The sequence below is a fragment of the Protobothrops mucrosquamatus genome, unplaced genomic scaffold, assembly GCF_001527695.2.
Source record: "Protobothrops mucrosquamatus isolate PMUCROS unplaced genomic scaffold, P.Mucros_1.0 scaffold151, whole genome shotgun sequence".
Classification (NCBI taxonomy): Eukaryota; Metazoa; Chordata; class Lepidosauria; order Squamata; family Viperidae; genus Protobothrops; species Protobothrops mucrosquamatus.
Genome location: NW_015386516.1, coordinates 700338 through 715136, shown reverse-complemented (window position 1 = coordinate 715136; position 14799 = coordinate 700338). Strand labels below are relative to the sequence as shown.

General features: G+C 35.6%; 1 protein-coding gene across 1 annotated transcript in view; it reads right to left on the bottom strand.

The window, feature by feature from the left end:
• Window positions 1-1131: 1131 nt before the first annotated feature.
• Window positions 1132-14799, bottom strand: part of PLA2G4A (phospholipase A2 group IVA) — a 71131-nt gene continuing 57463 nt past the window's right edge. The window contains exons 15-18 of the mRNA XM_015813321.1: window positions 9613-9797; window positions 5770-5965; window positions 4879-5036; window positions 1132-1464 (exon numbers count right to left, since the gene is read on the bottom strand). Of these exons, the coding sequence (XP_015668807.1) occupies window positions 1336-1464; window positions 4879-5036; window positions 5770-5965; window positions 9613-9797 (668 nt within the window). The 3' untranslated portion in view covers window positions 1132-1335. The remainder of the gene's footprint in view (window positions 1465-4878; window positions 5037-5769; window positions 5966-9612; window positions 9798-14799) is intronic.

Genomic DNA, 14799 nt, shown 5'->3' with positions numbered 1-14799 from the left:
GTTAATTTGAAGGCAAACACCCTCACTAAGAAATATACACAAGTAATTTTATTTATTTATTCAATTTCTATACCCACTCAACTCAATGTCCTTTTTTAAAGCATTTACTCTGTGTTTTTCCTGCGTGCTAGACTGAATTGCTCATTCAAATTTAATTTTTCTACCAAGCAGTAGCATAGCCCATCTTGTCAATATTTTACAATTATAAGCACAAACCAGCAAGGGAAATATAAAGAGATTTTCTGTTTTGTTTGAGAAGGCCACTCCATAACTAAAATAGATAGCTATATTTACCAAGGATTATGCACAGATTGCAACAATGACAGATGTTTGCATGAGATAGCAGTGTGATGGAAGGGGAAAGGGGCTCGTAATAACTAGTAGTTTGCAAAAATAATTTTTATGCAGAATGGTTTCCTATATTTTCCGGTGTCAATTGGCAACATAAATAACTGTGAACATGTCCATAACTGGGAAAGGAAGCCACTCTTTGTTTTGATAGTTTAAGTCCCTTTGTAGAATGTATAGAATGTTAACTTTACTTGAAAACAAACATTTTTTTTCTAAAAAAAGTTCCTGTCCTTTACCTAAGTTAAAGTAAATTAAGGTTCTACTATGTTCAATTATATAAAAATTCAACAAAACAAAAATAAAAGCAAGCAATGTTATTAACCACCTCATTTGTTTTTGATATTGTTAAATCAAAGGAGCATGGAGATGGATTTATACTTTTAACATTCATTTCACAGTGATACAAATATTTTTATATAATTGCCTGGGAAGAATATACTTTCAAGAAACAATTTACTTACAATACAGCATTTTCACATCAAAAATTAGAGTATTTTTAAAACAACCATTCCCCAACTCAGTCTCTAGCTACATTAAGATTACCACTTCCAACATGTTAAATAAATCAATATATTTGGAGAAAGCCTTGCTGGGGATAAGTGTTTTAAAGGAATGACGAGAATATACAGGAATAACTGGGACAGATTTATATGATCTGAAGAAAAACCAGATTAACCATTTTTAATTTTACTTTATTTTAACATTACTGTCTACTATAATGTTTATGAATTCTGCTGTATTAAGTATTTTACTTTGTTCTTTTTTCCCCTTCTTCCTTTATGTCTTATTTTGGAATGTATACTATACGTGTTATATGGTATCTAGCTGTAAATAAACCTGCTCTCATTTTCATCATCATCAGGGATGCAATTGTATTCCTTTATTATTTTGTAATGATTAATTCCCAGTGATTCTTTTCTGCATAAAGTCTGTTTGATCAATGCAACAATTCTTGGTTCTAGGTAGCAAAGCTGGTATTTATCCTTATGTACGGCTATTGCTTTTAGCTTTGTTGAAGTATCTCCTTGCTTCAACATTGCTGAGTGATACAGAACAGCGTGATGGGTTCTGCCTTCTATACTCAATACTGTCTGTTATTGCTTCTTTGATTACCTGCAAAAAAAGAATCAGAATAGTATCAAAATTGTACTACCGCTATCATGTATCCTCTGCTTGCTTACAGAGAAATATGTTCCATTAATCTTAGTGGAACCAATTTCTAAAGAGGTATCTATCAGATTTGCACTGTATACTTTTTACACTAAACAAACAAAAGATCAATTACATTAAAGAAATAATTTATGATGGAAATAAAATGATCTCGTTCTCTTTGTGTATGTTTGTTTATACACAAGTAGATACAGAAACACACATACATTTCCCATCTATGTATTGTATAGCACATGAATAATCCAAAGACCCCTTTTGTGTCTTTGAATGTGAAACACTACAATATGAAGTCCCAAAGTATTTGTGCACATATCCTAAGCTTATATATACTTCTACTTTCTGAAATAAAAAAGAATACGACACTTTCTAATATATACTTTGGTAGCATTCTTCAGAAAAATGACATATTCTAGCCATGATCCAAATATGCACAATTTCATAAGTGCATAAACGTAGCAGCAGCAAGAATTCCTTCACATAAAGCCCTTTAATGCAAGCAAAGGCTGGGCTTATCCCCCAAGCTATGGACAAGATAATCTGTGCACTGATCTTGTGTATCTTTTTTTGAGATGTTTCCCTTCTTTCAGATATGATGTGCATAATTTAACTTCTGGGACTCCATTTTCATTTAGAATCATTCTTGGCTTAACTAAGGAGAGTATATGAAAGGAGAATGTATGCAATAGCAAAGACTTTGATGAAAATATTATCATGGACAATTGTAACATATGATTTTATAACTTATGCTTGTTGTTTTTAATTTGCATGTGGTGTTTTTTTATTTTAATGGAGAATGAAATGTAACCACTAGATGGCACCTTTTAATCATAATATACTCAACAGTTAGGACTTCTGCAGGAAAAGTAATGTTAGTAATTACTAAACTGTGTAGCAAAAAGAAAAGTTCAACTGTATTTTGCATATTAAAACTGTGGTTTTGTTCAGGAACACAACCATAAACTAACTTTCTCAGCTTCTCCATCTAATCAATCCCCAATTTTTCTGTTTTGTGAAAGAGACCTTAGCATCAACTTTACAGCTCAGTGTACTGAAACCATGAGATCAGCAGCATATAAATTTAATTAACAAATATATAAATCTCCATTGTATTGAACATGCATCAACATGTCCATATATGGAATTTTTATGGGAAAAAGTGAGTGGGTGAGTGGGTTACAAAATGTTAAATGTAAGAAAAATGTCATTGTCTATACGTATGGAAGCCAACATTAGCCAATTTCTGCTTCTCCGTAAAGAAAGTTATGTCTGCACTCTGTAGAAGGAGTTCACCATGCAATTTTGCCCATTATGCATTAATTAGAAGCTCTGCTTGTCAATAAAGCATAACAGGTAAATTCATGGTCAGAACTGACTACTTAATGTATGAAAGTATCTTACTAGTTCTAAGGGTTTGGTTCATATCTTAAGCCTACAAAATGGATTTCGGAAATTAAAGCAACAAGGAGGAAGTAAGGTTAGAGTTAGAGCAAGGAAAGACGAGGTGCTTTTAAAAATCTACAAAGGAAACCTCATTTGAATGGATTAAGAACCTTGGGGGAGGATGATAAATGTCCCTATAGTTAGAGATACAGGCACTACAGAGATTTGCATAATTTGACTATTTATCTGTGCCTGAGTGCCTAAGTAAATAAAATATGATAAAGTCATAATCAAATGATATACATTATGCAAATTGGTTATTTGCATGATGGCATTATTATGCAAACAGCAGAAAGTTGATGTGCTGCCTGGGAACTCTACTGCATCAAGATCTAATGAAAGGACGCGTCATTGCATTGGAATAGCGAACAATTTTAGAATGCATGATACATGATTGACCGTAGCTTCTGGGCCAAATAAGAAAGGAGAAGCATGTTGAGCATGGCTTTGAAATTTTCTCTAATCCTTGAACAGAGAGAGGCTGAATGGAGCATAGGCAGCATTCCAGAACTGTTGCCAACTACTACTTCCATAGGAATGCTTAGGGAAAATGTTTTCAGCCTCAAGAGAGATCTAGTCCAAGACCACCTAGACTATGTTCAGTCTGGTTGGAGACTATTGGAATTAAGGTGTAACACGTTTAGAATGAACCAGGTTGAGATGGCAATTATATGCTTTCTTAATGCCAGGGCAATTTTGACCCTAAGAATATGTCTGCAGCATTCTGAAATAGAATCATTCACAGTTTGGGGTGATAGTCCTAATAAAAAGCCAATCCAAGGTTCTTGCTTGCTGCTTTTTAGAAGAAAGCAAAGATATAAGAACTAAGATCATTCCTGTTTAAACATTTGTTGCTAAAACCGTTTCCTGTGAAAAAACAAATTAATGCCTCATTTATCTACACCAGTGGTTCTCAATCTGTGGGTCGGGACCCCATTTGGGGTCGATCGACCATTTCATGGGGGTCGCCAAGCAAGGCTGTCCGCCATTTTTTTTGTCCGCCATTTTTTTGTCCGCCATTTTTCCCCCTTTTCCGGCGGGTGCCTTACCTCCCTTGGGCTGGGCCAGCTGGTGGTCGGCCTGCTCCATCTCTGCCGCTTGCCAGCTACGCCTCGGCCGGCGCAGGGGGTGGAACCATGCATGCGCAGTGCTCCCGGGCAGGGAAAGTCCTCGACTTACGACCGGTTGGGCAGTCCTCGACTTACGACCGGTTTAGCCCTTGACTTACGACCGGTTTAGTCGTCGACTTACGACCGGTTTAGTCCTCGACTTACGACCGGTTGGGGTCGCGGCATTAAAAAGGTTGAGAACCACTGATCTACACTTTATAGATTTGCAAAGAATGTTCCCAAACTGCTGAAGAAATAATAGATATAACTCTCTGCAAGACAAGAATCAATGGAACTCTAAAGCAGAAAGCATTTCAAAGCAGCAACAGGAATCTTATTTTTTCCCCAACCTTTGTTTGTAGAATTCAAGGCAGGAATTATCGACAATATTAACATATCCTTCCTTATCTGCCTAAATTGAGGAAATTGGCACTTTTGCCCAACAGCCCCACTATGCTGGCAATACCCAACAGCTTCAATGACCATTCATTGTATTGTCATCTGTCCATGTTTAATAATTGCTCTCTTAATAATATTATGGAAACTGAGTGTTTTGCTGATATTCAAAATTGGGCCCATTATATAGAAGTTAGCTATAGAAAGACAACTACAAGTGCATTGGCTGCATTATGTAACACGTACATTTTTGTTTTATGTTATCTGGACCCATTTTCTTTCTAGATTTGAAAGTCAAAGGGGATTATCTAGACATTAATAACAATTGTCAAGATAGAACCCTCAAATGATAGATATAAGAGTCATTGAATTCAATAGAGCATCTAAAACTTCCCTTGTATATTATACATACTTCTAAGTTGTTCAGGGTATTGAACTCCATCAGATCATGCAATCTGCTGAAAGCCTCCTTTGAATATTGGAAGTTGAAAGTGGAGAAAGGTGTGTCGGGATCATCAAAAATATCAAAATCAGCAAAGTCTTTCTCTTCTTGAGTTTCTCTTGGAACACCTATAATTAGACAGCAAAGTAGGAGGTACCTTAAGATCAAATAAGTCAGCAGGTGGGTATAAAAAGCATGCAATTCAAAGTTTAGTAGCTGTAAATTTTCCTTGTAAGCTCTTCCTCTTCCTTTCATTCTTTAAATACCTAGTCCTAGGCACACTGAGAGTGTTACCAAGAATAAACAACCTGTTCTATGGTTTTAGCAAAGTCAATGAAACATTGATGAATCTTACTGTACCTTTGCTACTGTCTCAAATGGAATTTTGGCTTATCGGTTTCAGAAGCTTAAAAAAATGTCATACAGGTTTGCTCCAAAGATCATACAGAGATTGAATGAAATAACAACTGAATACTATGAGTATAAAAATTATCTTAAAAAGTAAAGAAAACCCATGTAAAATAATGATACAAAAATGTTTGCAAAAATGTAACTTTATTTACATTGCAGTGCCCACCTGATCTAAATAAACTGATAAGCTAAGGAATAATTTCTTATATTTGAATTTCATTGTCTATTGAAATTTGTTTTTTTTAAACGTGTTTGAAACAGAAACAGCAGTTACAAAGATATTCCTCCCTCCCTTACCCTGTAGTGTCCAAAAAAAGGACTGAAAATGAAAGTAAATTCAGGGTTAAAAAATAAAATAAAAAAGCATATGAGTAAATCCGTACACAGCAAGGTTTATCTTACAAGGAACTGATTTATTTTTTGTGGTGATGATGGTTTTTTGCTACTGACCTGGTGTTTTGTAATTTCTGAAGTTGATATTGGCCAAAACAAAATGAATAATCGTGGGACAATCTATTTCAGATGCAGGATTTTTGGGCTTGAAGACATAACACTCTTTTAACCCTTCACGATCAAACACATTTGGGTCTATTTTCGGAAAAGGAAGGTTGTTCATTTTGGCCCATTTTTCGGCAAGTAAAATTTCCTGCAAAGAAAGCCATATTTTTTCAAGACACAAACATCAGATAAAAGAACACAAGAAAGGAACAAACTGATACAATCATGCATAATTTAGAGAAAAAGAGAACAGTCTTCTATTGTCCCAAAGGTGTTTTTTCAAAAGGCAACTGGACTTTGTTTTTCCTTGAACATGTTTCGCTTCTCATCCAAGAAGCTTCTTCAGTTCTGACAGAATGGTGGAAGATGGAAGGATGCACTTCACAACCATCCTCCACCATTCAGTTAGAACTGAAGAAACTTTTTGGATGAGAAGCGAACCGTCTTCAAAAAAACCCAAAGTCCAGTTGCCTTTTGAAAAAGCACCTTTGGGACAACCATGACTTGGATGAGAATCTCCATGGACATATAGTCCTATTATTTTATTATTTATTATTTAATTTATTTATTAAATTTATTTGCTGCCCATCTGGTTTCTAAGTGACTCTGGGCAGCTTACAACATAAAAACATTAAAATAGTCAGAAATAAATATCCCTAACCCAATAAAATGACAATACAATCAAAGTAAAAGCTTCATTGAAAAATAATGATTTGGATTTCACATTGCACTAAGTGATAATGTTTAATCCTTTCTACCACATGGATTTCTCAGCTGGTTGAGATGTACAAGAACACATGCTATAACCATATTATTCTACCCAGAGGACAAACAAGTTGCTTTAGTTCCAGTTTTGAAAATTGGAAATCACATACTGCCACCTTTCCCATTTCAAACAAAGTTATCCTGCATGTGCCTTTAAAGATTACAAAACATATTCCCATATCTCCAAAAACACATTTATTTTAGCCTTTTAGCTTTCAGAACAGGTAAAATGAATACCCACAATTAAGGATTGGATTGATGGAGTTCACAGAAATGGCAAAGCCAATCAGGTTGGTCAGGGGAAAAATGATAACGGCTATTTTTTAAAGACTGGACTAAGTCTTTGTACATCTTTGATGTGGACTAAGAAAAGACTGATGATTTATGGATGTGGGGATTAGAAAGGGTTAAGAGGACAGGGAAAGAATAAGATAGCAATAACTCAACAGAAAGAAGGAGGGAAGTCAAAATTCTATATTTTCTTTCTTTTTTAGTTCCTATATTTTTTCTTTTTCTTATTCTTTTCAGTTTTTATATCTTTATTGTATTTTAAAATTCTAATTGAAACATATTTTAGAAAAACAGAACAAACAGCATGAAAAGACATTTTGTTAAAAATTTTCATATTCTCTCTATAGAGTTCCTGTTTTTAGAAACTTATGGTAATTCTTTACTATAGAAAAACTATAGCAAATCAAAATATCATCATCTCTTGCAGCTTGGCAAATAAAATAATTTCCTTCAGTTATCATGTGGAAGGAAAGATGCAAAAGCCAAAATTAAAGAACTTTTATCTAAATACTACTGTGAAGACAGGTGCTTAATTTTTGAAACGTAAAGATAATGATGAAGAGACACTGTCATTGTTTTTATTTCTCTTAGTTTTTGGGGGGGCTTCTAGCTTCTAGCACTAAACTGGTTCATCTCCCTTCACAGGGGGATTAACAGAAATATAGCTCATGTGAGATACATCTATGTTTGAATCAAATATATCCATTTCTGTTCAGCACTGATTAAGCGTGTACATCGCACCAATCTTTTGTTGTTGTTGTGAAGAGACATGATGAGTATAAAATACCATAAAAACCGAAGCTTTCTGTTGATTTCAATAAACTTTTCCTCCGGTGAAACATATATCCTTTTTCCTGCCATAAAAATATCACTTATTTCTTTGCTTCAGTTAAGAGCACATTAAATAGGGAAAATGCAATAAAAATGTAATCTTGCTTATTCTTTAGGCACTCATTTAATTCTTTGTCCTTTGAAAATACAGAGTTGGGAAACAACCTTACAATACAGTGTAAGATGGTTCTGTCCCAGAACCCTACAATCTCATCTCATACTTCCTTTCTATTAGTAGAAAATTATGACTGCTTAAATGTTCTATTTATTAATAAAATATGCTCAATGACCAGCAGGTATAATGATTTCTCTCTCTTCTCTTCCTCATATTAGTAAAAATAAAAATCCATTATCTGTTTAACAGCTTAATTCCTTAATACAACTTGTATAAACTGAAGATATCAGATTCTAAATAAGGGCCATTTGGTGCAATATTGGATAGCCCCTCAACATCTGTTCGTTATTAGCTATTAGATAACATAAATGCCAGACTTTATTGCTTTTCAATAAATGGGCAGAATTCAAACTGCAAGAATAATAGAAAGAATCCTATTTTTTTTCCCCTCATGGCAGTCTGTGAGGACAGTTAGCAGGAAGAATGAAAGCATAGACCAAGGTTTCAATGGCAAAACCTGTTGTATGTTACCATACAAATCCCACGTTCCAGTTTATTAGTAGTATTATTAGATTGCTAGTAGCTTTTTGTGAAAAAAAACCCACCCCATGAGTTTGGCACTGTTGCCATTATAAATGTAACATTTAATTGACTATAAAAGGGTGGATCTCTATAAAACAAGAGGGTCATAACATTTCTTGAGTCATAAAGGCCGCTCCTTGTAATGCTACAAATTATGTGGACACTTATGGCTCAATTTCTATTTTTTTCCATGTTTCCCAAAAGCCATGACATTATTCTCAAGTGCCTATTGTACGATCATTGTGCCAAATATTTTCCCAAATGTATAATGTTGTATCTTTCTGATCTTTTTCCTGGTAGTATTACAAAGTCATATTTATGGCACAATAAATGAGATGAGAATTTACTTCTTTCAGTGCACCAAATAAGCCACAAGCATAGTTGTATATAATCAACTAAATCTCTGAACAGTACATTTCCCAAAGTGGTATGGCATGAAATGGCCAAGTTTAGACATTGTTTAAGATATTCTAGTTGGAGCAGATTAAAAGATGTTGAATTTCAGTTGACCCACATTTTCCTCAGAGGGGAATAAATATGTAAAACAGATGAGGAAACAACATAAAGCAGAGAAATCCATTTTTGTGCTTCACTCCTTTGGACTTATTCCATGGAGGATGACTTGGCAAAACTATCCTTGAAGTCATTCCACAGGACAATAAAAGACTTGTGCTAGTGGAAGCTAGCTTCCTCAAAATGGTTGGAAGAGGTAATTCCCTGCACAAAAAAAAGTATTTACCTTAAAGCCCCCTCCAAATATTAACCACTCTTTGGCCAAAGGTACAATTGGATCTGGTCCTTAGAACAGATCTAATTTCCAAGCTAAATAACCATAGAAGAATCTGTTGAGAATGATTTTTGGCTGATTAGAAAATGCCCAATCAGGGGATGTTATCTCCTTCTCGGTATTTACCATTCTTTTTGTTAAATGTAATATCTATACCATAAATATATAATAAAATTTATGTTTGTTCTATTTATAACTGACTTACCTCTCCTTTTATCCCCTCCCTTCTGTGAGGTAGGATTGAGCTGAACAAGGCTGACTATTTCAGGTTTATATAATTCACTGGGAGTTCTAATATTGATCTTTCTTGAATCTGGTCCAACCCCTAAACCACTACCCAGAACTCATTAGAAGACTTACAGACTTAAAATCTAGAGTGAAGTATGTTGTCAATTGAGGTCCATAGCTGGCCTAGGTTACTCACCTTAAAAGGAGGACTGGAATCACTGGGGCGAGCAGAAAAATCAAATGAGATAATAAGATCAACTCCTCGCTGTGGTCTTAAGATAAGTGGATATGGCAAATTAAAAGTAAGTCCACTGTCCACAACATGAATTTTTTTACTCTTTACATCCAGAGGCTCATATATCCTGTCAAATTCATCAGGATCTAGGAAAAGGGAGGTAACAATATCGAGGATTAATGCCATTTTCCAAACCAATTCTCATATTTCAAATTTAAAAAAGAAAGTCTTTCAAGAAAGCTAAGAAATACTGGGATTAGGTATATATTTTAATTCAGAGAATTCTAAAATTAAATGCACAATAGAAACCAGAGTTTTGTTCTAGATTTGATAGACCCGCAAAATGAATAACAAAAAAAACCCCATGAAATTCTCTTTTTCTACATGATAATAACAGCAAGGCTTCTTTATGCACAAGAATGAAAGGACTCCCAAATACCAACAATGGAAGAATAGATGATGAAGTTAATGGAGTTGGTGAAGATGAGGAAATTGATTGTTTGGTTTAAAGAAAAGTCTTTATCTAGCCTTGTTCCTTCTTGGAAACCACTTTTGGACTTTTTTCTCAAAGCTGAAAGAAATGAAACTTTAACCTTGGGATCTGATGACTAGATCTGTTTATAACCACAGAAGCTCTGTGTGCTATCATTTTCTATAGTTCAAAGGGTCATTGTATTTCATGCTTGTACCAAAGAAAATCAGAAGTTACTCTTTTCCCATTCTTATCCGCAACCCTCCCCCACTGTTGCTTTTTCCCTGCTTCCCCTTTCCTCTTTGCAACTTTTTTTTTTTGTATTTTATTCAGTAAAGTAATTCAGTAACGTTTGTGGAAAAAATAAAATACTTGAAAGTCTCACATGTCTGGTTTAAATAAAAGCAAGCTATTATATATACTTTTAGTCAACCACTGTAACCAGTTCAGGATATTTACAGTGATAAGTCCAATGTGGTAATGGGAGAGGAGGGGTGGGGCATTAATTCGCACATAACCCAGGTTATAGGTGAGTGATATTATTCTTTAGTCTCTTAGGCTCACTACTCATCTCCAGTGTGGTTATTGGTTAGACTGTTGAAAGTACAATCCACATTCAATGTGTACCTTGGAGCCAGTCAATATCTCTCAGACTAAACTACCTTATTGTGATTCTTTGAGAAGTCAAGGAGAAAAAAAAAAGGAAAAGAAAGAAAACTGTGCATCTCTTTTGAGCTCCTGGGTGAAGGTCGATGGGATATAAATGCAGCGGATTACATGATTTGTGCCTGCAGCAACTGAGAGAAGACAATCCCAGTCAGTTATACACTCTCTTCAAAAGTGGCATATCTAAATGATGGAACGTTGATCAGCATGAGCAGGAAAATGTGAAGCTATGAGGAATTCTAATTTCATAGAAGCCAGAACATAAATCACAAAGTGTCAGGAAAAGGAGGAAGGAACCACACACCTTTTGGACGTTAAAGATTTTTTTACCCAACTATTTCAAATTTGGTGAATATGTTTTAGAATCTGCCTAAGGAACTACCTGATGCTTTATGAAAATGGTCAAAAAAATAAAATATATTCATTTACAACAAATGCTATCTAACTGGAGGGGGATCAGGGGACATCTGCATTAAATGAAGTTTCTTATGGGCCACTCTCTAATACCAGAGTTTATTTTTTTTTCCCAAGATGAGGCAGACATGACCTCATTTTTCCACTCTATTGTTTCAATTATTTCTGTAGAGCTTTACTAGACCATGCAAAGCAAGTTTCATATGGATGAATAAATGTAAGATCTAAGGACAAATGCGCATCTGGGTATTCTTTTGTAAATACAAATTCAGCATGGAAAACCACACATTTGGTTCAGATTATTACAACCTCGTTCCATTTCTTATTTGCGGTTGCAGCTTCCATATGTACAAGCAGTTCATCTGAAATAGTACATCCTCTCTTCCAAGAATGGACTGAACCAAGATTACGTGAGAAACAGAGATATTTCCTTTCCGGAAGTACTTTTAAGGGAAGCCAGAAAGTCTAGAATGAACTTTTGTTTCGATTTGAGTCTGTGCTTGAATGAGAACTTATTAATGAATATATGGTACAAAACTCTCTATTCATTTTCCTCTGAAGAGGGAATTTGGGAAAACAGCTATTTCAGCCATTTCTGTCAGCCCAAGATAGCTGGGAAGACAAAATAAAGAGATAGTTGCTGCTACAGGCAACCCCTTGAGCTTCTAGATGAAAAGTAGACTTTAAATGTAAAACCATCTAAAAATAAAATGTCAGTCCCCACTCTTCAAAACTCTATGTATATACTAAGATATAAAGATATAATAAATAGCAACCTTCACCTAATGAAGTCCCTGCAGATTTTATTCCGCTAGTCATCGCCAACTATAGGGCGTGGTGCTCATCTCTGTTGAGCCAGCGCTATCCGAAGATGTTTCCGTAGTCATGTGGCCAGCATGGGTTTCATGGAGCACTGTTACCTTCTCACTGAAGTGGTGCCTATTTATCTACTTGCATTTATAGGATTTTGAACTGCTAGGATGGCAGGAACTGGGGCAAGAATGTCCATTTACCCCATCGCGCAACACTCAGGTCTCGAACCTGGGCTGTTGGCTTTCCAGACGACAAACCCAGTGTTTTAATTGCTGAACCACTGCACTGCCCACTCTCACCTAATTCGATATATATTGACATGCACACACCACTATAGAAGTTATAGGATACCTGACTTTCTAATAGAAGGAAACTGAAATAAATAATAAAAGATATTCTAGACTTCCTTCCTTGAAAAGCCTACACACTTATAAATCACTGGGACTTAATGGCATCCACCTAAGAGTTCTTTAAAAATTTCAAATGTGAAATTGTCAACTCCTAGCTCCTCCCACTCCCAAAAATTCAACTGCTACTCAAATTAGCTTCAGTTCGGAGGACTAGGAGGTAGCCAGTGTGACACCAATTAAGAAAACGAACAACCAGGGGAAATTTTGCAAATTACAAGCTGGTCAGCTTAACATTTGCACCAGGCAAAATGATAGAAATCATACATTAAGAAGAAAAATAACCAGATACATAGAGTAAAGTAAGAGAATTTTAATAAAAATCTGAAGGGGTTCTACAAACATACAACTTGTTGCACCAATTGTTGAGAGTTTTTTGATGCTATCAATAAGCACATGGCTGGAATGACCCTGTTGATGTTGCATACTTGGCCTTTTAAAAAGATTTTGACAAAGTTTCTCATCAAAAACTCTTGAATAAAATAAACAGATATGGGAAAAAAGAAGCCCTCTTTTTTTTGGGGGGGGGAGATTGCTAAGTGGTTAAAAACAGAAAACAAAGAATAGAGATGAATGAACAGTTTTCTTAATGGTAGGTGGTAAGGAGTAGAATCCTCAAAGGTCTGTTCAGGACTTAGTTTTTTAGTTTTGTTTATGAGTTACTTTGAGGAAGCAATAGAATGATCATGTTTGTAGATGAGTAGCCCTTGGACTATTGTGAGAAACAACACGGTGGACTATAAAGGTTATGAGGAGTAAAAGGTAAAGATAAAGGTTTCCATTGTTCAGGTGTGCCCAATTCTAAGGAGTGGTGCTCATCTCCATTTCTCAGCCGAGGGAGCCAGCATTGTCTGAAGACATTTTCTGTGGTCATGTGGCCAGCATATTTATATGTCCAGGTGCAGGGAACGCTGTTACCTTCCAAATGAAGTGGTACCTATTTATCTACTTGCATTTGCATGCTTTCAAACTGCTAGGTGGGCATGATGAGAGTTCACCCCATCGCAGGGAACTCAGGTCTTGAACCAGGGCTGTCTGCTTTCCAGCTGACAAGCTGAACATCTTTAACTGCTGAGCCATCGTGCTCCTTTGTTATGAAGAGACAGACATTTAAAAGAAATATTTTTACTGAAACATTTTTCAAAATGCGTGCTATTTTAACCTTTAGGTAGGATTTATAGTTCCATCTTAGCTGATACTCTTCCAAAGAAAAGACAACTTGAGGGGAAGAGGTTTATTTTAGAAAGCAAACGCTCTAAGTATGAAAGGGATTGTATGAGAATATTCATATGCTACTAAACGTCCAGATTACTTAGTCTCCACTTACACTTGAACAATCTTACTACAAATAAATAAAGGAGAAAATTGATGAACTGGAATAAAGTGTTTCTTATTATACAACCTCCAGTAACTAAGAGGAGTGAATAAAGAAAATTTTGGAAGTTAAGTCAAAGACATACCAGAAAAGTTCATGTGTCAGGCTCTTTCTAATAACCAAGCCCATGTAAGACAAGATAAGGAAGTGTCAAAATTATGCTAGTTGCCACCGCTTCCCAGAATGAGAATGCTGATCATGTTAACTGTCAGCTGGCCCCACACCCAAGCCTAAAGACTAAAGCCAGATGTCTTTTAAGTGCTGAGAAGTCAGGGAATAGAAGTGCTGGATTTAAATTGCAGCAGATACAAAAGGGGTCTGCACTATCCTGTTAACAAAGAGCGGTCAACTGCTTAAAGTGGCTTCACTCCCTTATATGCTAAAGGTTATTATCCAGTTATGTGTCAAGTGTTTGCTCTGTTCCAACTAGAGTGCCTAAGAAGCATTTTGACAACTCAAGGGCAAGGAAAGTACTATGGAGTGAGTGAAATTGGTTTTGTAAGACCTAAACTATGCACGACTCCTTATGTATACAGGTGGTCCTTGACTTACAACCACAACTGGGACCAGAATATATGTTGTTAAGCAAATGAGTTGTTGTGCCTGATTTTACCTTTTTGCAATGATTATTAAATAAATCACTGCAGTTAAGTAGAATGACATGGTTGTTAAGCAAATCTGGCTTACCCATTTGACTTTGCTTGTCAGACGTTCATTCATTCATTCATTCAAATTTAATTTATATACCGCCCTTCTCCCATAGGACTCAGGGCGGTTCACAGCATATTTAAAAAACAGATATTATACACAATATACAAAAAATACAAAAATACAACAATATAAACCCCAATAAAAACCGAATTAAAAACCAAATATTGACGGCTGTGTTTCCAATTAAAATTGCTTCTAAAATCATCCCTACCTAAAATCCTCCCTAGGTCAGGCCCGCTTGCTGGAAAAGCCATGTCTTGAGGGCGCGGCGGAAAGTAAGGAGATCCGGA